At 36.5% G+C, this 25,186-nt stretch overlaps 2 protein-coding genes across 2 annotated transcripts in view; one reads left to right on the forward strand and one right to left on the reverse strand.

Annotated features, from left to right (window-relative positions):
- Positions 1-5,811: 5,811 nt before the first annotated feature.
- Positions 5,812-17,610, reverse strand: RIBC2 (RIB43A domain with coiled-coils 2). Its single transcript, XM_065742407.1, has 7 exons — positions 17,494-17,610; positions 14,919-15,000; positions 12,267-12,611; positions 11,529-11,647; positions 8,599-8,826; positions 6,911-7,077; positions 5,812-5,948 (listed from the first exon to the last, which is right to left on the reverse strand). Exons 1-7 carry the CDS (start codon positions 17,608-17,610, stop codon positions 5,867-5,869), a joined length of 1,140 nt encoding a protein of 379 aa, XP_065598479.1. The 3' UTR covers positions 5,812-5,866.
- A 269-nt stretch (positions 17,611-17,879) lies between these two features.
- The window catches only part of SMC1B (structural maintenance of chromosomes 1B), a 30,055-nt gene continuing 22,748 nt past the window's right edge, over positions 17,880-25,186 (forward strand). Inside the window, exons 1-7 of the mRNA XM_065741035.1 lie at positions 17,880-18,015; positions 19,877-20,065; positions 20,377-20,489; positions 21,502-21,705; positions 22,032-22,270; positions 22,656-22,914; positions 24,024-24,164. Of these exons, the coding sequence (XP_065597107.1) occupies positions 17,880-18,015; positions 19,877-20,065; positions 20,377-20,489; positions 21,502-21,705; positions 22,032-22,270; positions 22,656-22,914; positions 24,024-24,164 (1,281 nt within the window). The remainder of the gene's footprint in view (positions 18,016-19,876; positions 20,066-20,376; positions 20,490-21,501; positions 21,706-22,031; positions 22,271-22,655; positions 22,915-24,023; positions 24,165-25,186) is intronic.

Raw genomic sequence — 25,186 nt, forward strand, 5'->3', positions numbered from 1 at the left:
AATATAGTTAGTAAATTAAAAACAATCTAAAGCTACCCATAGACAGTGAATAAATGCCAATTTAGATAAAACTGCTTTCAAAAAGAAAGATCTAATACTAATCTTTTAAAGTATCTTTCATACTTCCACTCTATCTTCAGCCTTTGATTAGAATGGCTGCTAGGTAGTCAGCTTCTCCTGCCATCTGAAAAGCACTTCAATCCACTAATAATTGCAATGTAGTATCATTTGAAAAAAAAAAAAAACACACACATGATTTACTGGAAGAGACTTAAACTTCTCCCTCATTCATATACAGCATTTCCTTTCTTGAAGAATTTGAAGTACAATTTTTTTTGTACTATAGGGTTGGGAATGAACATAATATTCTCAAGAAAGAGGACTCCAGGTATATGAAAAGCAAATAAAGTACATTTGAAGAAGGAAAAACAGAACTGACCTGGCTTCCCTCATTAATTGCATTTGTTTATTGGCATTACTAATACAGTATAGTAACACTAGATAAGAAAGTACTACTAACATTTCACTATAAGCTACAAATTAAGCTCAACTTTGCCCTCACAGCCAGAAAAACATTAAATCTCAGAAAAATTAAGTTCATTCATTTGGCAAACAATTATGCCTGTTTGTCAATAAATATTCTTTGCCTTGTTGATTTGTTAATTTAATCTGTGATTATATATAGCACAGGCCCCTACATCACTAAGTTTTGATGTTAACATCCTCTAGGAATTGAATTGCATACTAAACACAATCCTAGCTTAACATGAGTAGCCAAAATCAGGTTTCCACAAGTGTGAAACGCAATAGAAAATCACTGTTTCAATATTATTATTTTTGCTTCTGTAATCAGTTTCTAGTGTTTTAAAAAGCTATGTTTACGAGAGTAGAAATCTCTTCAGTGTCACAAACTTGAATATCCACCACTTGCTTATACAACATGCCAAAGTAGCAAATAACTAAGAACTCTTTCAAATCTGTATCAGTTTACCAGCTTCATACATGAAGAGTTAATCCTATACAAATAGTAGAAATGTCTACTGATAGAGAGTAAGTTACCTGTGCTGAAGTAAATATCAGTTTATTTACCAAATACAATACTAAATTTAGCAAGATAATATGCTTAATTCTGATTGGTTCAATTCAGATAATTTTATTCAAGTCAATAGATGTAAAGTACTTATGAAAAAATCATTGAGACATAAAATTGAAATCAGAATACTACTAATAAATTGTTTTATACAGTCTGTTTACTTTCATGGATGTATGATGTTCCATTCAGGTTTCTTATACCAAAAACATAGCTTGTTTCTTGTAACAGTAGGAGGCAGTAGACACAGTTGCCTTTAACATGTTTCAAGTCACACAAAAAAAGGTAGTAGTCACAATTCAGTAATAAAGAAGGAATTGCTTACCCCCTTTCCAAAGATCAGGGCTCACTGGAAACTCCTAAAAGAGACAGTGTCCAAGTAGAGATGCTTCCCTTTTAGCTGCCAGCCCCTAAATGAGGTTACAGGTGAATTGCTTGCGCCTGCACTCCCAGGGCTGGCTAAGCCTTTCACCAGGTGCTCAATCAATGGTTCAGGCTGTGACATAACGGCTCTCATAGAGTTCTGGACATGTTTTGCTTAGGCTGGTGATACACTTTAAACATCTTTCCATAACAAGGCAAACATGATTACTTCTTAATTTTAACAGAAGCATTACATTTTACTTCAGAGATGTCTTCCATTAACTTCTGCCATGTTTAATTGCAGTAAATTCTGATATTACATAGGCCAAAGAAGAGTGGAAACTTGTCTGCTCACTTCTGATCCTAACCTTACTAGCATCTGAAAGACACTTAGAAGATTTTTCTGGGTTTTATAAATTAAAGAAAGAGATGATGTTATGCTATCATAGCGTAGTACTTCAGCCAAATGTTCTTGTAAAATAGCAAACAAACCAACAGATTTCGTTGAACTTTCAGTTAGCAGATAAAACTGGAGAATTTCTGCATTCTTTGATGAAGACATGCTCATTCCAGTGAACAATTTAAGAGGGTTTATTTATGTTGCCTCACTCACGTACATAAAAAATAAAACCCATGAAAATATATTTTAAATAACATGACCTGTCAAATCCATTTGCTAGAGATCATGAAAATTCCTAGATAATAAAGTTACTAAAAAATAAGTCATGCAAATTTTAGCTACTATCAAGATCTTGCAGAATAATATTTCACCAAACATCACTAGGAAACTTTTTCAAGTATGCCTTCTTACCTTTAGGGTTCAGTATAAGAAGGAAGAAAAAAATCTCTGGCAACTTAAATGTACAATTTAACAACATAGACAAGAGAAATTCAAGGATCTTTGCAGTAAAGCCATGACATTTGTAATAAATTCATTTCTGAATACCTCAATAGCAAGCAACCTGAAAGGGAAGCCCATAAATGAAATTTATACGAGCAGCAGCTAGAAAAGTTAAGGTCATTGCAAATACATTGAAAGATTTTATTGTGAATAGCAGAGGACAGCAACGATGTTTCTGAATTAGAATATTTTCTTATATGGAACTGTAGGGCAAATAACCCTCAAGAATGGCACTCAATGAAAATAGTATGGAAGATGGTTTTAGTGAATGAAAATAGTATGGAAGATGGTCAACCACCTCACCCTAGACAATCTCCTGAATGGACCTTCCAACACATCCTCACATCTCCCTTGAGTTTCCAGATCCTCAAACCTAGTACACAGGGGCACTTGGGAATTGAGGTATATGGGGACAGGGTTTGCCTGCAATGCTGAGCTGGGACCTGTTCCACTCCTCTTCATATCATAAATCCCCTTCCTCTGCCCAGAGGTGTCAGAGCACGGCACCAACCACTGTTTGGACGGGTCTTACCGCAGTGCCTTTCCAGCAGATATGGCAGGGAGTTATTCCACCAATCTATCTCCTGTTTGGACACCTTGATGCTTTTTAACCTCTGCCTCCTTGAGCTCCACCGCCATACTGAGCAGATCATCCACCCGCTCACATGGGTGATATCCCTACTGCCCTCCACTGGTAGCAACACGCTCAGGCACTCCCTGAGCCACCGCATTTTTTGGCAGGCGCTCCATCTGAGTCACCACATTCTTTTGTCACCACCTGTAGAGCTTTCTGCCTCGTGGAAACCACGGCCAGATTTACTGTCTGGGAGGCAGCCAGTAGGTGAGCCGGTCTCCCCATCTGCCTGTGCTCCCTAGGCCAGCCACATCACTTTGCCAATCACCAGTTGAAGCCATGATCTAACAATTCCCCTCAACGATATTCATAGTATTTTTAAAAATTAAAAAAAAAAAAGATTTTAATATTAAAGATGGTCAGAGACCTTTAATTTGAATGTCCATCTAAAGGCTTATTCACAGTGTAACTGAGAAGTCAATCCTTTCTGTAACTTCATAAAAATGTTTTCAAGAAATTAAGCATATAAATGCAAAAAGGATTTGATCATACACTGATCATCATACTTCCTAAGAAGCTTAAATGTCACCTCACTATGTCCAGCACATTTTATTTAAATTGTACTGCTACTGTAAAAACTGTAGACACCTACTCACAAAATGAACAAATAAAGACAATGCCATGAACTTCTGAACACTTTATCTGTTTTTCTGTCAGGTAACTAAAATATAAGTTTAACAACAAAAAAAAAGGCAACTAGATGAACTCCCTACATTGACAATTTAATACAATACAGTATGTCACAATAATACAAAGATAAGCCATGTCTGAATCCCACCCTGATAAATGAATTTCCCAGTGCTATCATATTAGCGTCTCTTGAAAATCAACACTTCTCAGTTTTTTGGTTCATCTCATTACTAAAGATGCAGTGTGTTCCCCTCTCGGATTTATCTTTTCTGTATCGTACATTTTTCATTTCTTGTTTTCCAGACACTCCTTTCCCAGCTGTTTTTTACCTATATTGTAGGTATTAGTAGCTCCAGTTTTAATACACTAATACTGTGACTTTTTTCTTGCTATAGGCTATTCAGTTTCCACTGTCATGTAGTACTTAGTTGATTTTCTTTTACCTTCCTATCTAGCAGTATTTAACGTCACAGATTTTTCCAAACTGTTGTTGTTAGTACGTGGTACAACATGGTACATAAATATGTGAGCCTGATTCCATGGGACTACAACTTCAGCACAGAAAATGGACCAGTCTTAGTCTCCATTCAAGGAATGTTTCCTTCAAACATCTTGAAATCCTTCTAATAACATCTACCTTGAAAACCTTGTATTCTTCATTATTTTCACCAAGATGAGAATAACTCACTTGAGTTTATCTCTGTCTCAATTTTCTTTCCACATTTTTTGGAGTTAGCTTGGTGGAAATCATCTTCAACCTGTTACCTCAGAATTCAGTTATCACTTATGTCAATAGAAAGATCAGTGAACTCCATGTCAACATCATTAGGATGCTTTTATTCAAGTTTAGATCCCAGAACCTAGGGTAAACTATAGTCTCATCAATGGACTATTTTTATTTACTGTGCCATGTTTTAGAGAGTTAGAACTGAATATGACCAAAGATCCAGATACAGATCTCTCCTGCTTTAGATCACTTAAGTCTTCTAACCCTCTTTCCAATCCTTTGCATTTAATTTCTTTCCCTAAAGGATTTCATTTTTTGGTATCTCCATATCCACCTATCGTATGTAGTTACTTACCTAGCTTCTACATCATGTTTTCCCATGTTTAACTTCCAATTTTTCCATTAATTCTAAGGAGTGATGGTGCATGAAGGAATATTTTCTCCCATTCTTTTGCCTTCTTACTACGACACACCCTCAATTTCTCTATCATGCCTTGGTAAATATATACAAGGACTGCTCCAAAAGTTATGCTTCCCATTTTACTATCTTGACTCATTACATCCAAAGAAAATGGTGGTTTGGAAGTAAAGAACCTTCACACCAATATTCCATTACATTTTTTACATTTGCCACCTTCTGACTTTCATCTATTTGGGACAGTGAAAGATGGACTGCACAGACAACATTAGCAATGATGCCATCATAGCAGTTGTGAAACAGTGGGTCACCTCTGCTGCCAGTTTTTACAGGCACAGCATGCAGGCTCTTGTTCATCGCTAGTGAAAACACATACCCAATGGTGGTGGCTATGTTGAAAAACAGTGTTTCGTAGCTGAGAATGTGCTCTATTAAATACTCTTACTGTGCTCTTTGTATCATTTGTAGTTCTCATGGAAATAAAGGAGTCATCACTTTCAGAGTGACCTATGTCCACCTACTATTGTTTCTGCAATTCAGGACAAAAAGCAATACTTTCTAACCATCTAATTCTACTTTTGTTTGTTTGCTTGTTTAAAAGCAAAACAAACAATCAATAAAAAAAAACCCAAAAACAAAAACAAAACACAACTTCCTGTCTGGGTTACTTTTCTTCCTGTCCATAGAGCCTGCTAAGTAAGCGTTTGCCACTTGTGATTCACATGATCTACTTAAGGCATCACTCTCTCTGGCCAAGCTGCAACAAGTAGCATTATATTTTAAATTTTCATCATTTTCTAGAAATTGATTTCTAAAGACTTGGATAATATAAGTAGTAAAGTTAAGCCCAAGACACAATGGTCAAACAATCTAACTACAGAATCAACTAGCACATTTCAGAAACAATTACATTTTAAAATAATTACATTTTTCTCAGTACAACAGACCCTAACAGACTGTCCTCTATTTCATGTAAACTGTTCAAACAGCACCATTTATACAGAAGAATAACAGTAATAATCAGAATAAAAAATTGGGATTGCTCAACTAAAAATTTTAACGTTTTAATTTTCTGTGTACTTCAGGTTGATGCATCTAGAATATCATCGACTGGTTGTATTAAATTGTGCATAGAACTGACTTGTTGGACAATTTGAATATTCTTCTTCTTTAAGATAAATGTTCCTAGCAACAGATAAACAAACAAAAAAATGCAGTTAGTGAATGTTTTCTCATTACATAGAATTTACTTGAGAAACCTAAGGAAGATGTAATGTATAAATTCATAACTGCTCATAAAATTCAGAATTACGATGAATGGAATTAAATGTAACTGTGTCTCCAATATAAATATCATGTCTCAATACAGCAAATTTTACTTTCATCCTAAAGTAACCTTCCAAATCCTCACAATGAAAAACTAAATTATCACAATTCAGAATTTTTGCTTGTATAATAAGAAAGCACCAGGTTTTAGGAATTCTTTTCTAGGTGTATGGATAAATACATAATGAGAAGGAAAAAAAATCAGGCTGGAGAATTAGAAAACTGAATCAGCTGGCTTGATTTTTTTTCCCTGTCACGTATCACCTTCCCTCTTTCCCAGCACATCAGGGACAACACCTATACACCATGATCTGTCAGTGGTTAGTTAAAAAATCACCTAGTTTTGTCACAATGTCAAAGCTCCATTTGTACCACTAACTTCACTTAGAGTTATCAGAAACTGGAAATTTTGAATGAAGTGAGTGGACACCTATCCTGTTATTTGTTTCAGAAAAGTAAGGTAAATTGAAGAAACACTTCCTGTTTCATGCCCGCTAATATAATTTGCTGTCTAACTGTATTTACTTGCTCTTTTGCTGTCTATATAAACTTAACAGTCTGTTGTCAGTGAAACACTGCTAAGAATTTCAGCTACTATTCCATATGCATGTCAATAAACATTATAAACTTCTCTTTGAAGGTGTTTTCAGTGGTCATGAAAAACAATCTAAAATGCTTTTTTTAAAGTATAATTTTGCAATAAATTTGTTAGAAAAGAAACAAACTTAATACTTAAGTGGAAAAGTTCATAGAAAGCCAAGCAATTGTATTAATGGCAAAAATTTTTTTTTTTAAAAGAAGAAATCTCTCTTGGCACTTACTTTGATTTCTGCTCTTGGGACAGTTGTGCATTTATGGTATCTAGAGCTTGGCGGCATTCCCGGTTCTGTCGTTCTTGATGCCGCTCTAAAAGTAATTGTGCTCTTGCAGCCTGCATACTTTGCCTGTCCCATTCAGCATCTCTTTGTCGTTCCTCCTCTTTAAGTCTCTACAAGAGGGAAAAGAAATGCTTCATTTTTATTTTACTCAAAGACAAAACAGTCTAGATGAAGTATTATAGGTAAATTCATCCAAACAACAAACTTGCTTGCCTTTACTGAACACTAGGGGTAGCACTTGAAATCGGGAGGAAAATGTGTACACTTCTGAACAAGGCAGGAGCACGCTCACTAGACAGCAGCAAAACAGTTCAGATTATGAAGCTGCTCTTTTCTAAGGAGCAATCCCTAGAAAAGTCCCCTACTTCTGCAAAAGAAGGTAAGAAACTTAGGTCTGCTGTCCAGCAGAAATATTGCCAGTAAATTAATCAGTAGAATACACTTTCTTTCCTACATACTAGCTCTTTCAAAAAACACAGATTGGCAAGATGACCTCTGAAAAAATTTTTGTTTTTTTTTTTAAAGGTTGCTAGACCCAAACCATTTCTTTCTCTGTCATGCTACCATTCATACTACATTTCTTGTCTGATATCACTGTGAACTGACTCAAGAAACCAAGCCAGCAAAAATCTCACTGTTCTCAGTAGAGCTTATTTTCTTCCACCTTAGCTATTTAAATGGCTTCAGCATTGGATCAGAGGAGAGCCAGTATGAAAAGTTTCATCACAAGCTTGAAAAAAAACAAAACAAAAAAACAGCCTCTCTTCATTTTTAACACCAGAGTAGATAAGACACAATGTAAGATATTATATTATAGGGACGTAAAAATTGAACATCCTTTCATTAAGCTAAGTCAGCTTCCACACTAAATGAATTAAGTAGCTTCCTATAAAATAACACCTATACCAAAACACTTCTGACTGCAAGGAAAGTATAGATTTCTTCATTTAGACTTCCTCCCATCTACCTGTAGAATATCAATTACTGGCAATATTTGGGTTTTGTCTCAGAGTATGAGTCGTAATGTGCAAGAAAGTAGAAAGGAAATTCCATTGGATTCAGGAACTTCTAAGACTGTGAAATATGCACCAGTAGTATCACTGGACTGTTCGTCTTGCTCAGGTATCCAGTGTCCATGAGGACACTGCTCCAGCATGTCTGTCCTGCTGTGACTGTCAGCTCCTGGCTCCTCTTCTCCTGTGGAACAGATCACTCCTATTCCTGCTCATCTCTTGCTGGCAGTTCATGCTGTTTCATGTCTTAAACTGAGCACTATGAAACCTGGTCTTTGGGCTGTGTAGGGCCTTTTTCCATTCTGGGCCACTATGGACCAATCCCCAAGATTACTGAGGCCACTTAGCATTGGGCTTCACTGCCTTTCAACCCTTCAACTGTCTTCACTACCTTTCAACCCCCAGCTCCAGCTCACTCCTACTGCTCCCTGACATTTCCCAAGTGCTTCAGAGGCACTGTGTTGTTTGAATGATTACAGTCTGGGTAAAGCTCTGAACAACAAAAAATGGCTCAAATTTGGATATGCAGTGCAAACTTAAAAAATATGTTCCTCAAAAGGTATTGTTTATAACACTATTAAAACTAAGAATAAAGAATATCCACATAAGTTTAAATACCAGCTTCTCCAGAACTTGTTGCTGTTGAAAGGAGCGGATTGCCATCAACTGATCCTGACTCATTCCCTTCCACCGATCTGTGATCACACGATGTGTACCGAAGGAACTAATGGCTTGCTCAGGGTTTTCAGAAAGTAAGTTTCCTTGAAGAAGGCTGGAAATTTCATCCATATCTTCCTTCATTTTTTGACACTTAGCCAGCTTCTTTCTCTCAGCTAGTTCAGCAGCCTGAAGTCAACGGAAGAAGAGAATTAATAGCCTTTCTGATAGAAAATATTAACTAAGGGGATGCAACAAAGTTAACGCATAGAAATAGATTTATTCTCAAATTGTATACAGTTGTCAACAGCATCAGATGTGAATATTATGATCATGGCTCTACCGGTCAAAAAGATTGAAAATCTAATAGCGTGCATTAATTATATAAGCATAATAGCATTGTTTTAATGTTATAGTATCTCCTGCTTGCTAGGGCACAAAGAGCATGGGCTGTCAGACCTTACTCTTGCATAAACAGCTTTGCACATATATCTTGACTGCAACAAGGCAGTGGATACAAATTTATCTAGTTTTTCCATGATTCTCTCATAGTCTTCTGAAAATTACTGGTTCCAAAAGTGAAACGTTGAAACCTAGAAGATATCAACAACTGAGAATGACAGGCCTATCCAGACCCAAATGTAGGAATCTGGTCCTTTGCAAATGTTACAGAGAAGAATTCTCCACTCAGCAAGCATGGTGATCCATCCTACCAGAGAAACCTGGATTTATCTTTACGCTTGCATTTATGGACTTCAGGTCTGTATGACAGGAGTTATCCTCTTCCAGACATCAGGCCTGGAGATTGTCAATGGAGCTTTTATTTGCTACAGGAAACACAGACAATGACTGTGAGATTTAAAGACTGGACAGAAGAAGGAATGACCAGAGTGATCCATCCATGGTCTTAGGAGCTTGAGAAAGATGTATTATTAATTTGTAGAATAAATACAATTCCTTTGGCTACATTATGCAGATACTTGCCTCATAGCAGGGAATTGAACACCCAGCACATTCAAGGTGGGAACTTGGGCTCAGCAAGGTCTGTTAAAAACCATGCACTGTGTTTCCTCATATATGAAGATGTAGTAGAAATGTTGAAACACTTATTATTCTAGACCCTGAATACCAAGAATAGGATATCAGTGATAAAATGTATTTGCACAGTACACTTCAAAGAATGCTTAAAAACAGTTGCCATTCTTCTATGCTCAGACAAACATATTTTATTTCAGGTAAAAAGAAAAAGGCTTCAAATTAGCTATTCAAAGTCTTGAAATTGCTGGGGACTCTTGACTGATAAATTTGAGTTCAGATATAGAAATTTCTTTTGTAAAATTCATTCTCTGACTGAATGTCCTAGTCTTCTCTTAGGAAAAAAAAAAAAAAGATGTATAGAAAATCCCTCTGTAGCCTTTTTCTGCTAGGTACAACTGAACTTGTTCAACATTGTAAATACTAACTACATTGAGATTGTTGCCTCTGTCCCTATTATTACGCCCTTTTGTGAGAAAACAAGCAAACAAACAAGGAACAAGCCTTTCTTTGTATTTAATATGAGCACGAATAAAGTAGAATGTATATGGCCAAATACTAAAAACAAACAACAACAACAACAAAAATCACACCAGACACAAACTCCTCCTTTACTCCACCCCATTTCCCAAGCCCCGAAACAAATCCAGGAACTTTTCCATTGAACAAATATGTATGACAACAACTATTTTAGATAAGTGCACTTAAGTTAACAATACTAAGTGTACCATTTGGCATACTTTTGTGAGTACTGATGTAAAATACTCTTCAGTAGTCTAGACATCAATAAAATCCTTTTCAATTATCTTGCTCTAGCTGTATGTGCATAAACATACATACATACATATACACAACACATATATGCATAATGTGGTTTAAAGGGCTCAAACAACACTTACACAAACATGCATATATACTGTCACACTTTAATCAAAATATACCAAACATTATGTAGGTAATGTGAACGTGCCTTAGATTGTTGTGACTAAGTAAAGGTCACTCAGACCAAATATTTTTTACCCAAACAGATAGTATCCATTTAGCCCTTTAAGTTGTACATATAAAATATCTAAGAGTAATTTAGTATGAAAATCTGTACTGCAAGATAAAGAATTGGAGCATGATAGATAATAGTACTAAGACAGATGGAATAGAAATGAATGGTTTGGAACCGACTTTCAAAGACCATCTTGTTTAACTGCCTGACCTCTTCAGAGCTAACCAAAAGTTACAGCGTATTAATTTTGGCACTGTCTGAATGCCCTTTCAACACTTCCCTTGAGGCATCAATCATGGTCACATCATCACAGTAAAGAAATTGCTCTGGTTATCAGTGATAGAGAAAAGTTCATGTTAAGTTTCATTGAGTTCCAAAGCATGTTCAGAAAGCAACTGAGAGACAGATACACAAGTATCAAGGATGTGCTAAAACAATGGTCTTAGGGCATTAATATAAATGATAAAGACAAAAAGCTATGGGTAGTAATTTTTCCATACAATAAAAAAGATGGCAGAGGCAGCTAAAATTATCAAATGACTGAAATAAAACCAGAAGGAAGCACTGAAGGCTTAAGTCCCAGAGAGACAGAGGATCTGTGGCTGCCTGCTACAACAAGCAGAGAACCAGAAGGAAGAATTGTGACAGATGGTAACTAGAGTGAGGATGGCCAGATCCTTGCTGAGGACAAAAAAGTGAATAAATATTCTGCATCAACACTGAAAGGTAGCTGCTATCAAACATCTGTGAAAACACCACTATTCAATTGTACTTAGGTTCACTGGTCATCTCATCTTCCTTCCATTTCCTCTCCTCCTCCACTCACTAACAGAAACCGAAACCAACAACATGAATTCACCTGGCTTCTGTTAAAGTCTTTGGTAGCTGCACAAACAGCACGTCTAGATTCCTCTTCTATTCGTTGCTGCTTCATAATCTTCTGGTCAAGTTCAAGCGTATTCTTGTCATGAAGATCATCTGAATTAGATTAAAATAAAATGTTGTCAGATTTCATGGACATTATATGTCATATGAATATGGAAGAAGAGGAGACTACAGATGTAGTAAGTTGATTTACAAAACTATTTTCTAATCCTGTCACCAAAGCTTTCCATTTTGGAATTTCAAGTGATTCGTGAAATTGGTTTACTTTGTAATCAATCTTGTCTTAGCACATAAAGTTAAAAATAAACATAAAAGTATATAAAGCATGTTTAATAACACGTTAAGAAAAAGAAAAATCAGAATTATTTTGTTTCCTCTAGAAAAGTAAAGACTCGATAATTTGGCCTGATGAAGTGTGTATACATATATATATGTCATGCAAACTATAGATGATTTTTCAGAATAGTCTGATACTCCATGTGAGGTGTAAAAGAGAAATTAAGCCTAGCTAATAATACAATCGTTATTAAATTCTTCATTTATATATCAAATACATTAGAAGTTGTAAAGCAAAAACTGCTTTCTCTAAGAGCTGAATACACCAAAATACTGCTATTTCAGAACCTTACATAACAGGCTATCCCATAGTTATGTACTATACACTTGACTGACAAAAAAAGCAGATAAAAATCCCCTTATCTTCTTTTGTTACCTAAAAATTTTTGATCAGCTAATGCGTTCTTGGACTCTCTCTGTTGTTCAAGAGACCACTCTCTAAACTGCTCCTTTTGAAATTTCATCCTCTGAGCATAGTTTAAGTCTTCACCCATGAACTTCTGCAAGCCAGACACAGTGCATCGAGGATCGTTGTCTGAAAGCCGAGCAGGTATATCCTTCTTTAAGGCTTGGGGATCAGACAGATCAAATTCACGTCTTGTTTCTGGCTTCTGAAAATTCTTCTGAAAGTCACTGATAGCCTTGTTCATGCTTCTGATATTGTATTTCTGTTGCTCTTCTAACAAACACATCATCTTGTCATTTCGCTTCATTTCATTAGCTAGAGTAAAATGAGCACAGCGAACATGTAATTCTTAGAAGAAAATACAACCAAAATGGAAAATCACATTTTGAAAAGGAATGAATATTTGATCTACAAAGGTCATTCTGTAAAATACTCTAATGTTAGTAAAGTTATTTACAGAACACTTCAATGTTTCTAGGAATAAATTTTGTCATCAATATTACAATTTATATATAAGCATATGAAAAGAATACAATAAGTACCTCTAGAACTATTAAATTTCATGTGATGAAAGCTTACTTAAACAGATGAAGTGTACTGTTTATTAATTCTTCTTATTTATTTTCAATTTAACATTATGACTAAAATACAGTAAGTTGCTTATTAAGAAACACACACAATAGAGGATTCTCAATTTAAGGAATGTAGATACGTAGGCTGCTCCAAAAGTAATGCCATCTGTTTATTTCCATGGAAACTACAACAGATAGAAAGAGCAAAATAACACTATTTAATATAGCTCACTCTCAGCTATAAAACACTATTTTTCTACACAGTCACAACCATTTTTGTCAGTGGTGAACAAGAACTTGCATACTATGCTCATAAAAATCTGCACCAGCAGAGGTGACCAGATATCTCTTATCTATTTAATAAAAATGCTAAATAATATGAAGTTTTTTTAAAAAAATGCATACATTACTGCCATACAAATATAATTCACAGTGAAACATAATTTCCTCTGATGCTAGACTACACATTGCTTCTGGCAGTTTTCTAGGAGTCCACATTTGACAGGTATTCAGCAGGATAATCAAAACCAGCAGCAGAAGGAAGCATGGAAGCTGTCAAATGCATTTTAACTCTTTTTGAAATGTGTGGAGTGCCCAGTCTGTGGGACCTTTAGAAATGATATCACGAAAAAGTGCTCCAATCACAGATGGCCATCAGAAGTACTAAGGTCAGTGAATGTGGCTACGTGTTCTGACTCAGCCATACCTATCAACTACAGCCCTGTTGTATGTAACACATGCAAGTTTGTGAGTGATACCCAAAACTGAGTAATAGAGCTGATTGCACTGGTGGGAAGGGATGCCATTCAGAGAAACCTTGACAGGCTCATGAGCATCACGAAGCTCAACAAGACCAAGTACAAGTCCTGCATTTGAGCTGAGACAGTCCATATAACAGTAAAAACTAGATGAATTGATTGAGAGCAGCCCTGCTGAGAAGGACTTGGGAAAATATTGGTGGATGAAAACTGAGTATGTGCTGGTAATGTCCCCTTGCAACCTAAAATGTCAGTCATATCCTGGGATGCAAAATAAGTACAGCTAGCAGCCTGAGTGAGGCAACTATACTCTCTTCCTCTGCTCACACACAACCCCGCCCTTTACTGTTTCTCACCCTGGGGGCCCCAGCACAAGAAAGATGTGGAGCTGTTGAAGCAAGTCCAGATGAGGGCCCAGAAAAAAAAAAAGAAAAGAAAAACAAAAATAGAAGAGGGCTGCAACACCTCTCTTATGAGGAAAGGCTGAGAGAACTGGACTTGTTTAGCCTGGACAAGAAAAGGCTTCAGGAAGACTTTATTGCAACCTTTCAATATATAAAAGGGGCTAATAAGAAAGAGACTTTTTCACTAAGGTATGTAGTGATAGAACAAGGGGCAATGATTTTAAACATAAAGAAGGCAAATTTAGATTGGATATAAGGAAGAATTTTTTTTATGATGAGTGTGGTGAAACACTGCAACAAGCTAGCCAGAGAAGTTACAGATGTCCTATCAATTCAAGTGTTCAAAGTAGGCCTGATCTATTAAACGCTGTGCCTGCTTATGGCAAGGGGGTTGGACTGGATGATACAAGTCCCTTACAATCCAAGCCTTTCTATGATTCTAGCAACAGGTATCTGTAAAAGAATCTATCTACTGATTATATATAAGAACAGCCAGAAAGGACAAACTTATTTTGTAAGACAGCAACTAAGTAAGTTTTCCACTTCTACCTGAAAAAACCTTATTTTTCTAAATCATCCTATATCTTCAGGTCTCTAACAATGCTATTTGTCAAGATCTATTAAAAGAAAATGCTGAAGATTAAAACCTATTTAGAAATACACACCAGTTTATTCATGACAATACGAACCCCTGTGAGCCTCTACCTCAGATAATAAGGAAAACACATGTTCTACCAACGCAAATGTATAAACATAAATAGGAATACACAAAGGATTCCATTTGTAGGTCTGAATTCAGAAAAAAAGCTTACAATTGCATGTGCACCTATAGATACAGAGATATACATAGTTGAGATTCAAGGTGATAAGAATTCATTAAATATATACCAAATTCTTCATTTCGTGCTTTTTCAGTTGCTTCTTGAATCTTCCTATCCTTGACCTGGGCATTCAATGCATCTATATCAACCTATTAAAACAAACAAACAAACAAACAAAAACCAACACATCGACTCTTTAAGAGATACTATGCATAAAGGTAAAAGTCTACATTGATTTGTAGTTCTAACAAACATATAAACTCACTACCATCAGAGTATATACACATCAATACTTAAGATATAAAAAGAAAATCCCAAACTAAGAATATTCTTCTTTTGTTGTTTTTTTTTTTTTAAACAATGACAGGTATATCAAAACAGACCAAAATACTGTATGTATTTGATGTATATATTTAGTGCTATATATTTTGAACTGCATTACAAAATGTTTTCCTTGTTACAGTGAGCATTTTGACCATCAAGATGACAGGAAGTTGTAATACTTCAAATTTGAAACGAAACAAAAAGGATGGTTCCCTAAAAATACATTAAAGATGTAAGAGGGAGTGAAAAGAAATACTACAGTCATACCAGGGAGGGAAGGAGGGGCAGGGAGCTTGCTGTAGCTGCCAGCATGCAGTGTTGGATGCCATCTGAGATACATGCATTCATCTACAGTCAGATGGCTGATAGAATGCAGGACACTCAGGATATCACTGTAGAGGGGCAGCTGAGCAAGACAGAATGCCCTATTTTATTTAAAATAATTGAGTCACGTGTGTTGAAAGAACGTAAAAAATTCATCTGCAAAAAACAGTATTGTGTTTCTAATTTATTTATTTATTTATTTTTGTTACTGTCTAAGTCACTGGATGTCCTTTTAAGACTTAAAAAAACACTGACAATTCTTAAAGAGCCTGATAAAGTATTTTAATAGTCTTTGCCTATTAGAATTATAGAATCACTAAGGATACCAACCTTAGTTAGAACCTAAGACCTCTAAGATTATCTATTCCAACCATTCACCACCCATACTCGTCCTTCTACACATCTAACACCTCCAGGGATGGTGGTGTGTAACTATTTTGCCTCATTTCCATAATAACCAAAGCGATGGAAGTTAACCATTTGCTTCACTTTTAACTTTTAATCATTTTTCTCACTTCCACATGTGTCCTGTGTTTTACTGACCTCTTCCTATTCCTACTCCATTGTTTTTTTTTCCTCAGATGATGGGTAACTATTTCCCTGACACCCCTCACACTCATAAACATGCACGCCAGAGGATGACAAGCACAGCAGCTGCAGAACATTTACCTCTGTCATACATGCAATGCCAACCCACTCTGGGAAGGAAACCTAAATACAGTTTTTAGGCCGTGCTCTTTCTCACCAGGGAGAGCAATGAGCATAAAGCAGAGGGCCTTGAAGAATAAATTTTTCCAAGCATATTGTTAATGTGACTGCACCCATCAGGCAAAGAGATAAATTTGTTAACAGTAAGCAAGGTGAAACCATAAAGAATCCTACGATGTATTGCTGCCCCTGCCCCTCACTCCTCCCCCTCAAAGCAAAACAGAAAACAAATCTAATAGTCTTAGGAGTATTAAATATTAACTCATTTAGAGGTCCCATTTGAGAAACCAAGTTCACACTGCTATGAGAAACTCTTCAGAGAAATTCAACTCAACACTATTAGTATGTAAGTTGCTCCAAAAGTAATGCCTCCAATTTATTTCCATGCAAATTCCAATTATTGGGAATAATACAAGCAAGAGAATGTACTGAATAGTATGCTCAGAGTTAGATTAGCAGCACTATCCCATTCAGTTTTCACCTGATGAGAATACATCCTTATCAGCATGATTTCTAGTCATGAAACACTATAGATTTAACCTGCTTATTCCAGAACCATACTTCATCTAGCTGAAACATTAGCAAACTTAAGACTGAGATATGCAAATGTCATTAAAATGATAAATTTCTTGCTATTAACAGTTGGAAGCAGTTGATTTCTAACTTGTAGTTACGTATAAAAATTCCTACATAAATGGAAAGTCATTCATCATTTTTCATTAGAACTTCTCATCTGAACTCTTTCGGAAAATTACTGAATTATCGAGGATTAATTCTTAAATTTGTAATGAGATGTATCGTGCTTTCCCACTTCTCACTCAGAAGTCCAAGTAATTAGCAATCAGTTCCCATTCTGCTTTCTAGACAATATTTTATCCCCACATTTTAAAAACTACTCAATCCCCCAGTTTGAGCATTTCTGAAACTGTCAAATATTGCCTTCGTTTTTGAATTGTCACAGACAGTCACTCAGCTGAGTTAGTGAGAGAATGAGAAAACAAAGAACCTAAAACCTCACTGGAAATAGTGATCTACTCTACTCCTGTACAGCTTTGTTGACTCTTTTTGCTTTGGACTTGGCTTAATTTCAAACTACAAGAACAGTCCCTTCTGTCAGCACTTCTTGCTCGGCCAGTGGATATGGCATTATTAAATGATGTTCCTCAGAATATTTACAGAATTCCTCCAACGGAGTCGCTGTCGCTTTTGAAGTTTGTCTCGTGTAAACGACCTATCAAAACCTGTCCAAAGGTAGTAAAACACACGCGCGCAGACTGCACCCTCACCCCGATGGTCCGCTGCCGCGCGTTAAAGATGCGGCTCTGCCGCTGCAGCTCCCGCTGCCGCCGCCACTCCAGAGCGGCCGCCTCCCGCAATTCCCGCTGCCCCCTCAGCCCGCTCATGGCGCCGGCCAGCAGCGCGGGCAGCGACAACACCAGCGAGGAACAACACACCGGGTCGCCTTGGGGATGAGCGCCCGCCCCCTCAGCGCTCGCTGGCCAATCAGGCGAGGCCGCGAGCACGCGGCTGGCGGCAGCGGCGGCGGCCGCCGTCGGCTGCTGAGGGGTGAGGTTTTCGTGGCCTTGCGGCCATTTCCCCTCGTGTTTCCCCTTCGTGTCCCCGTCCGGAAGACGAACTGCTGGTTTGAATTTTGTGTGAAATTCAGAGAGAGATGGCGTCCGCGCCCGTGGTGTCAGGTTTGGGCTACTTGAAGCTGCTGATGGTGAAGGATTTCAAGTCCTGGCGTGGGGAGCAGCTAATCGGACCCTTTATGAGGTTCAGCTGCATAATCGGGCCCAATGGGTCAGGTAGGAGTGAATGTGTGAGATCATCTTTCAGCTCCGGGGGGAAGGTGGAGTTACAAAGGGAAAATACTATTAGTAATGTCTCTCAACTTGTACTATTCGCGTTGTGGAAAACAGGATGAAAATCTTTCACATCAGGACCAAGATAAACTTTAAGGTAGCAGGCTCCAGAAGAGACAGGGAATCAGTAGGCAAGGTTTGGTCTAGATTTGATAAGAAAAATAAGTGACATTAACAAGAGAAATCCAAGGAAATTTGTTTGGGTCAACTTGCATAATTCTTTGAATGCTTTCCCTTTCACATGTGTAGAAAAATGTTATGGTATTCAACCAGTATCATCGCCAAAGAGCTTCAGACATAGTTTCACTGTTAGAGCAGAAACAGTAGAGGAAACCCATACGTTTCTAGTATGATTCATAAAAATAATGGGAAAAAAAAATCTTAGAAGCTTTAATGAAACATATCTGTCAAAACAGTGATGTTTTAGGGGATGGTCTTTCACTCTGTTCTCTTCTGTCATACTTCTCAAGTTCATTGGCTTAGGCTGTACTTTGTCCTTCTCTCACATCACTTCATTTACTCTTTTTTTTTCCCCAACCGCTGCTTTCATCTTGATGTTGTTCTTTATGTTTGTGGCACTAACTTCTGGAAGCTCCTGAGCTGCCATTGCTTCTGTAGTGGAACGTATTGATTATCAGTTGATTTCTCTATTATTTTCATGGTCTTGGATAACAAGCAGTTTGCAAACAGCACACCCAGCTGCGTAGGTCAGCTTGGTATGGTGAAATGAAGATTATTTTACTGTAATGCGCTGGGTTCTAAACTGTAACAATGCAAAATGGCTCCTTGATTCTGTTGTAGGTCCTGCCTTATGAGAGAGAGAGCAGCCATTGTGGGGTGGCAACGACATTGGATGTGGCAGTTTAGTCCCCAACACCATTTACTTGTCAGCATGTCTCAGCATAGTTTGGTGATGGGTGCTGGAACTTTTAGAAATGTGGCTCATTTTCTACTGAAAGCTCTATTCAAGCAAGTGGGATTTTATTTACTTCCTAGAGCGAGGTGATAGGCAGTAGGGGATGCTCTAATGAGGAGCCACAAGGACAAGCTTCATTTGGTCTTAGTTTCCCAATCTGTTAGTGATTAAGTCTATGATCTTAGTTTTAGGTCCTGCTGTTCCTGCACTTTTTTCAGTTGAAATGAGATCTGTGAATGCAAATAGCTTGCTTTTGCCAGCATCATTGTCATATTTCAAATCGCCCTATCCCAACCTCACTGTTTCATACTGAAAAGCGTCAAAATTCTGCATATTTTTTTCCAGGTCCTCTTCACAGTAAAGCTGAATAAACTTTCTAGGTCAACCTGGAAAAAAATGACGTGAGAATTTGTAATCTCTGTATTTTAGGTTGTTGTTTTCCACTACCTTTTCTGTGGTTTTGGCAAATGATTCAGTATACTGTTAAGGTAGCAAGGCTGACAGCAAAATAATCTAGCAATAGAATTGATCAACTGTAGAGTGGAAAAACAAAACTGAATTCAATGAAGACTATATATATGTATGTATAAGTATATATATATATAATATATTCAGTGTAAGTAATGACAATAAAATTTATTCTACCAAGCCAAACAAATAACAAGTGGGTGTTGTGATGATTTTTATTAAAGATTAGCTTTTTATCTTCTGCTACTGTTACGTTTCAGAAATGTGTTTCTTTATTGCGTGCAATGTATTTTCCTCAGCAAAATACAGAATTAGCATTATTGAAGCCTTCTCTGTCTACGTTTCTATTTTCAGTTAATTGTTAATCGTATCCCTCCTTTGATTTCTTCCGTGTCAGAACACTGATTTGTTTATTTCTAGGAAAATCTAACATAATGGATGCTGTCAGTTTTGTGCTGTGTGAAAAGATAGCTAATTTGCGAGTTAAAAGTGTTCGAGAACTAATTCATGGAGCACATGTTGGAAGACCAGTTTCTTCTACAGCAAGTGTAAAGATAATATACTGTGAGGAAGATGGGGAAGAGAAAACATTTTCAAGAGTAATCCGTGGTAGGTAGCAGGTTCTTTTGGATATGCATTATGTTATCTGATACCTAAAAAATAAAGACCTAGAATATTTAACTTTGAATTTCAAATACTTCTTACAGTCCATCAGCAGCATTTTGATACCAAGTGTAAAAATGTGTGAAAGTGGATGAAAACAAATACTAAGGGTAATGTTAAAAATTAACCAAGGGTTGAGGAAGTAGATGAAATGCATTTTCTTTGAGGAAGTTGCTCAAGAAAACAATGTGGAATAATTTTACCTGTGTATTTTCTGTTGTAGAGTTTTAATAGCAATTGTTTTTTTCCTCCTTTAGATGGTTGTTCAGAATATATTTTCAATGATAAATCTGTTACCCGGTCTGCTTACGTATCTGAGCTTGAGAAAATAGGCATACTTGTCAAAGCTAGGAATTGTCTTATTTTTCAGGTGAGTGCTTAAGATACTTCATAAAGAAAAAAAGTTTTCTGAGATTATTTTATATCTTTAACAGTTATCTTTTTGATATTCAAGCTAGTTTCAAGATGATTCCAAAACAATAAACTTTATCTTGGCCTTATCAGAGAGTTTTAAGTCTTTGAAATGGAAATGATAGACCTTATGTGTACAGGAGCGCATTAGGAAGAAAGAAGCTAATTTGGAAGAATGTTTTGATTCTTCAAAATAAAAGATGTGGATCTTTTGAAAGTTTGGAGTATTGATTTCTAGGAATTTTATAAATAAATTTTTTTTGGTCATGTAACATTAATCAAGACAGATGAAAATTTGTAAGACTGTCTTTTAGGGATTGAAAATCCTATTGAGTTATTACTTCAGAAGTATTTAATGATACAAGTCGTAAATGTCACGTGCATATGCCACACAAACTCAAGTGCTTTTGAGTTTATTTCACATGATTACCTTCCTTACGTTTGCTGAACTGTGACTGTGAAATTCCCAAGGAAGTACTACTATTTCTCTTGATATGAATTCTTGTTGTGATCGTTATTTCTGTGGTGAGGGCATCTGATTCTGAGCTACAGAATCTTCAAATACACTTGACTTGAGCAATTACACTTTTAAAGCAGCTGTTTTTGAATTATTTTTTTTATTGCTACTGACTTTCAGCTCTTTTAAAAGAGGTTAATGAGATAATTTTGTCAGATACTGTTTGCTCCCTTGTTTAGGTAGATTTAATTTGAATGTATATTTCTTAGGTACTATTTGATATAAAATTATCAGTAATGTAACTCATTTTGTTGGCTAGATGATAGTCTTTACATTACTGTACTTTTCCTTGGCTTTGAATCTATAAGTATATATTTTCAATTATGCTAATCATGCTGATCATTAACATAGCAGGTGATAAATCTGTATTATATGCTCTTAGAGAAGAAATTTGTTATTCTACAACATGATCTGCAGTAGTTCCTTTTTTTTTTTTTTTGCATTTTTGTTGTAGGGAACAGTAGAGTCAATTGCAATGAAGAAGCCAAAAGAAAGAACTCAACTTTTTGAGCAAATCAGCAATTCATGGCAATATGCTGAGGAATATGAAAGAAAAAAGAAAAAAATGCAACAAGCAGAAGAGGATGCACACTTTAATTATAACAAGAAAAAAAATATTGCAGCGGAACGCAAACAAGCAAAGACAGAGAAAGAGGAGGTAACTCAAAGTTACTACTTGTGTGTGTGTATTTTTTCATCTTTTGTGAAATTAGATACTGTTTAGAAAAAAATACACTTTTTTCATCTAGTATTTTTTTTAATACACTGTAAAATGTGCATTTTTATATTCTTTTAAATATATTATAAAAACTAAATGAGGAGTAGATTAGGCAATGTAATTACTGTAAGGGTTGACTTAGATATCTGAGTTTTGATACTGTACATTACTTGTACATCAGACTACATCACTTTGGACTTCAGATTAGACTGCTAGTGATTTAAAAATCCTTTCTGAAGCTAAAAATGAAATGTTAATGTTCGCAGGCAGAGTATTACCAGATGCTTGTCAAAGAACTGAATGAAAACAGGGTACAGCTTCACATTTTCCAGCTTTATCACAATGAAAGGAGCATTGAATCTCTGAAAGAGAGTTTGGATGTAAAGAATATGGAGGCCAGTATCAAGAAAGACTCCCTTTCTGCAGCAGAAGATGCTCTTAGAGCTAGGAAGAAAGTGCTTGGTGTACTAAACAGAGACCAACAACACATAGAAAAAGAAGTGAGGTAGGTTTTGCAGTGAAATTCTCTGGTAGTTGAATTAAATCATAGTCTGCGCTGGGAGTTGCTTGCCAGATGGGCATTTTCTGTTGAAGTGAGACGGTTGATAGCTCCCAATACTGTGGAATTTGGTTTGTAGCATTTTATGTAAGTAATTACTAGACGTTGATTGACCCCATCCTTACCGACATTTTCAGTAGTTTAATTATGTGAATACTTTTTTTTGTGTGTGTGAGATTTCAGCATATTATGCTGCTTTGCTTAAGCTTTTATTTTCAGTGGTTGCTTAAAAACCAAAAAATATAAGTCTGTGGGTAAAGTAACCTTGCAGCTGGAAATTGGTGGCTGGTTTGCATGTTTGAAGGGGTTGTTTTATTTTCTGTTCCTTCAGGACTCTACAGGCATCCCTGACTCAGCAGAAAGCTCTCTATATAAAAGCAAAGGAAAATACCTCCTACCAAATCAAGAAAGTAGAAATGTCTAAAAGAACTCTAAGGGACAAGGAGAAATACTGTGATAAGGAAAAACAGAACATAAAAGTACTGGAGATAGAATTGTATGATATTGAGAAGGCATGGAGAGAATTTGAGAAGGAAACTGAAGAGGAGATATTGCTGAGAGTAGAACATGTTGAGCTGAGAGAACGTCAGGTGAATTGGGTGTTCAGGAAACGAAGTTCTGTTTACTAGTCTGCTGTCTGCACTGATGATGAAGGAACTATTTTTTCCACCCATAATCTGTGATTTCTAATGTTCTTCTTGAGTTCAAACAAAAACAAGATTTATTTTTAGGGGGCTATTTAGTCCGTTGATGCTTCAGTCTTTTGGGGTTGTGAGGCATCTCCTTTCTGGAAAAAGGGAAAGAAAACGTCAAATCTGGAAGTTTTGAGTTCTAGGAAATATGTCTAAGTTGCATAAGTGATAAATGTCCTATTCTGAGATTAGGAAGTGTATGCATTTCAGTGTGTAAAATCCATTGTCTAAGTAATACAAGAAAATACTGGAAGAAGCAATGAATTTCCAGTGGAAAAGAAATTGTGAAGAATTTGATGGAATCTTCATAAGGGTTGTATGCAGGGACTCTCCTCTGTGGGTTAGGGTTATAGCTATGTAAATGATTCCCTGCCATTAGGTTGAGAGGCTTTTTATTGTTTTGCTTCATATTGTTTTCTTTCCTTATAGAAACTCAGATAGTCCAGTGTGGGAGCGCAGAATAGAAAATACCATGTTGGGTCTTGGGTATCTGAGAGGATTAATTCTGAGAAACGGCATGTTGCTGTAGTATGGAAATACGTTTTCAGTTAGGAAATAGATGACAGAAGTACACACAAGGCTTCATATTGTATATCCCATTTACTGTGGGTCAGAATCTAATGCTGAGATAGCTTACTTGTGTTATTTTAAGTTTTAGAAGGAAAGTACAGTATTGTTCTACTGTAAACTCACATTTTGAAAATCTGTTTTCAAAACCATTTGCCTGGAAACTCATCTGTACCCAAGTACTAGCTTCTCTTCTTACTATCTCTTCCATGAAATATTTCCTGATCCATCAGTGGAGAATCTGAAGGAAGGGTTGCTTATTTAGCATGTGAATCTTGTTATTTTGCACTTTAATAGTGTTTGTTAAGTTAGTCATAACTTTGCAGGATTGCTTCAAGTGCCATTTTTTGTGTTAATCTTTAAATATAATTTGACAATTTTAAAAAACATGAGTTGTTTCATTTTCTGTGCAGTGATTTTATGTTTTGTTATTTATTCAGCTGGAGCGCTATAAAGAGCTAAAGGAAATAGCAAGAAAGAATGTAGCTACTCTAACCCAGCAGCTAGGAAAACTTCGTTGGGAGCAAAAAGCAGATGAAGAAAGGATGAAACTTAATCAGAGAAAGAAAAAAGAAGTTAAGGTATCTGTATCAAGCTAGAATTATGTTTTAAAGAAAAAAATGTACTTTTTCTGCACCCCTGCCTCTGGTATCAACATCTACATGAATGTTTAAAATGCTCTAATGGAAAGCCTTAGCAAAGGAGGTACATTGCAGCTGCTTATGGATTTCTCGTATTGCAACAGGTTTAGAAAAACGACTTCTGATTTTTTTTCAGAGGATGATTGCATGGATCCTCACTAAAGATTGCTTTGAACAATCTGGCTCTAGTATTTTTCAGTTACTCAGAGCATGTGCATAACTCTAATCAGTTCCTGATTTTTTTTATAAATGTAGTTCTTCTTTCTGAGGTTTCCCTAGCACTCTATCTGTATGACTATAATTCCCTTTTGAGGTTTATTTTGTTTACAGCAGCTGAAATAGTTTGGAGGGGACTGATCTGCACGTGACCACATCAAGCATATATTGCCAGTATAAGGAAGGTGGCATCCAGTTACACTAGTGGGCCTCCATGCTCATTCAGGTTGGAGCACTTGGCATATGAGGAGAGGCTAGGAAAGCTATATTTTTTCATCCTGCAGAAAGAAAAGCAAAGAGGAGACCTTAGTGCTACCTTGCAGCTACCTAGTGGGAGAATATGAGCAAAACTATGAAAATAGTCATCCCCTTTCTGGAGGTGCACAATGATAGGATAGGATGCAACAAGCACAGTTTGGAATGACAAGTAGTCAAACAGTGAAATGAGTGTGCAGGAAAACCAGAGTCTCTGTCCCTAAAACTATTCAAAACTTGTCAGAGCAAGGCCTTTAACAGCCTTATGTGAATGACTTTTCTTCTCATCACCTAGTTCACCTAGGCAAGCTCCAGAGGTCCCTTCCAAATAGTTAATCTGTAGTTCAGTAACAGCTATTAAGTGTTATGTATAAGAAAATTCAGCTAAAATGAGATGGAACTTAGTGTTTCTCTATTTTGCCCAGAAATCCACTTACTTCCTCCAAATCTCTGGAGATATTCAGGACCCACCTGGATGCCTGTCTGTGCAG

Source organism: Cyrtonyx montezumae, unplaced genomic scaffold (assembly GCF_038088225.1).
Source record: "Cyrtonyx montezumae isolate F1298 unplaced genomic scaffold, pur_monq_1.0 scaffold_3, whole genome shotgun sequence".
Lineage (NCBI taxonomy): Eukaryota > Metazoa > Chordata > Aves > Galliformes > Odontophoridae > Cyrtonyx > Cyrtonyx montezumae.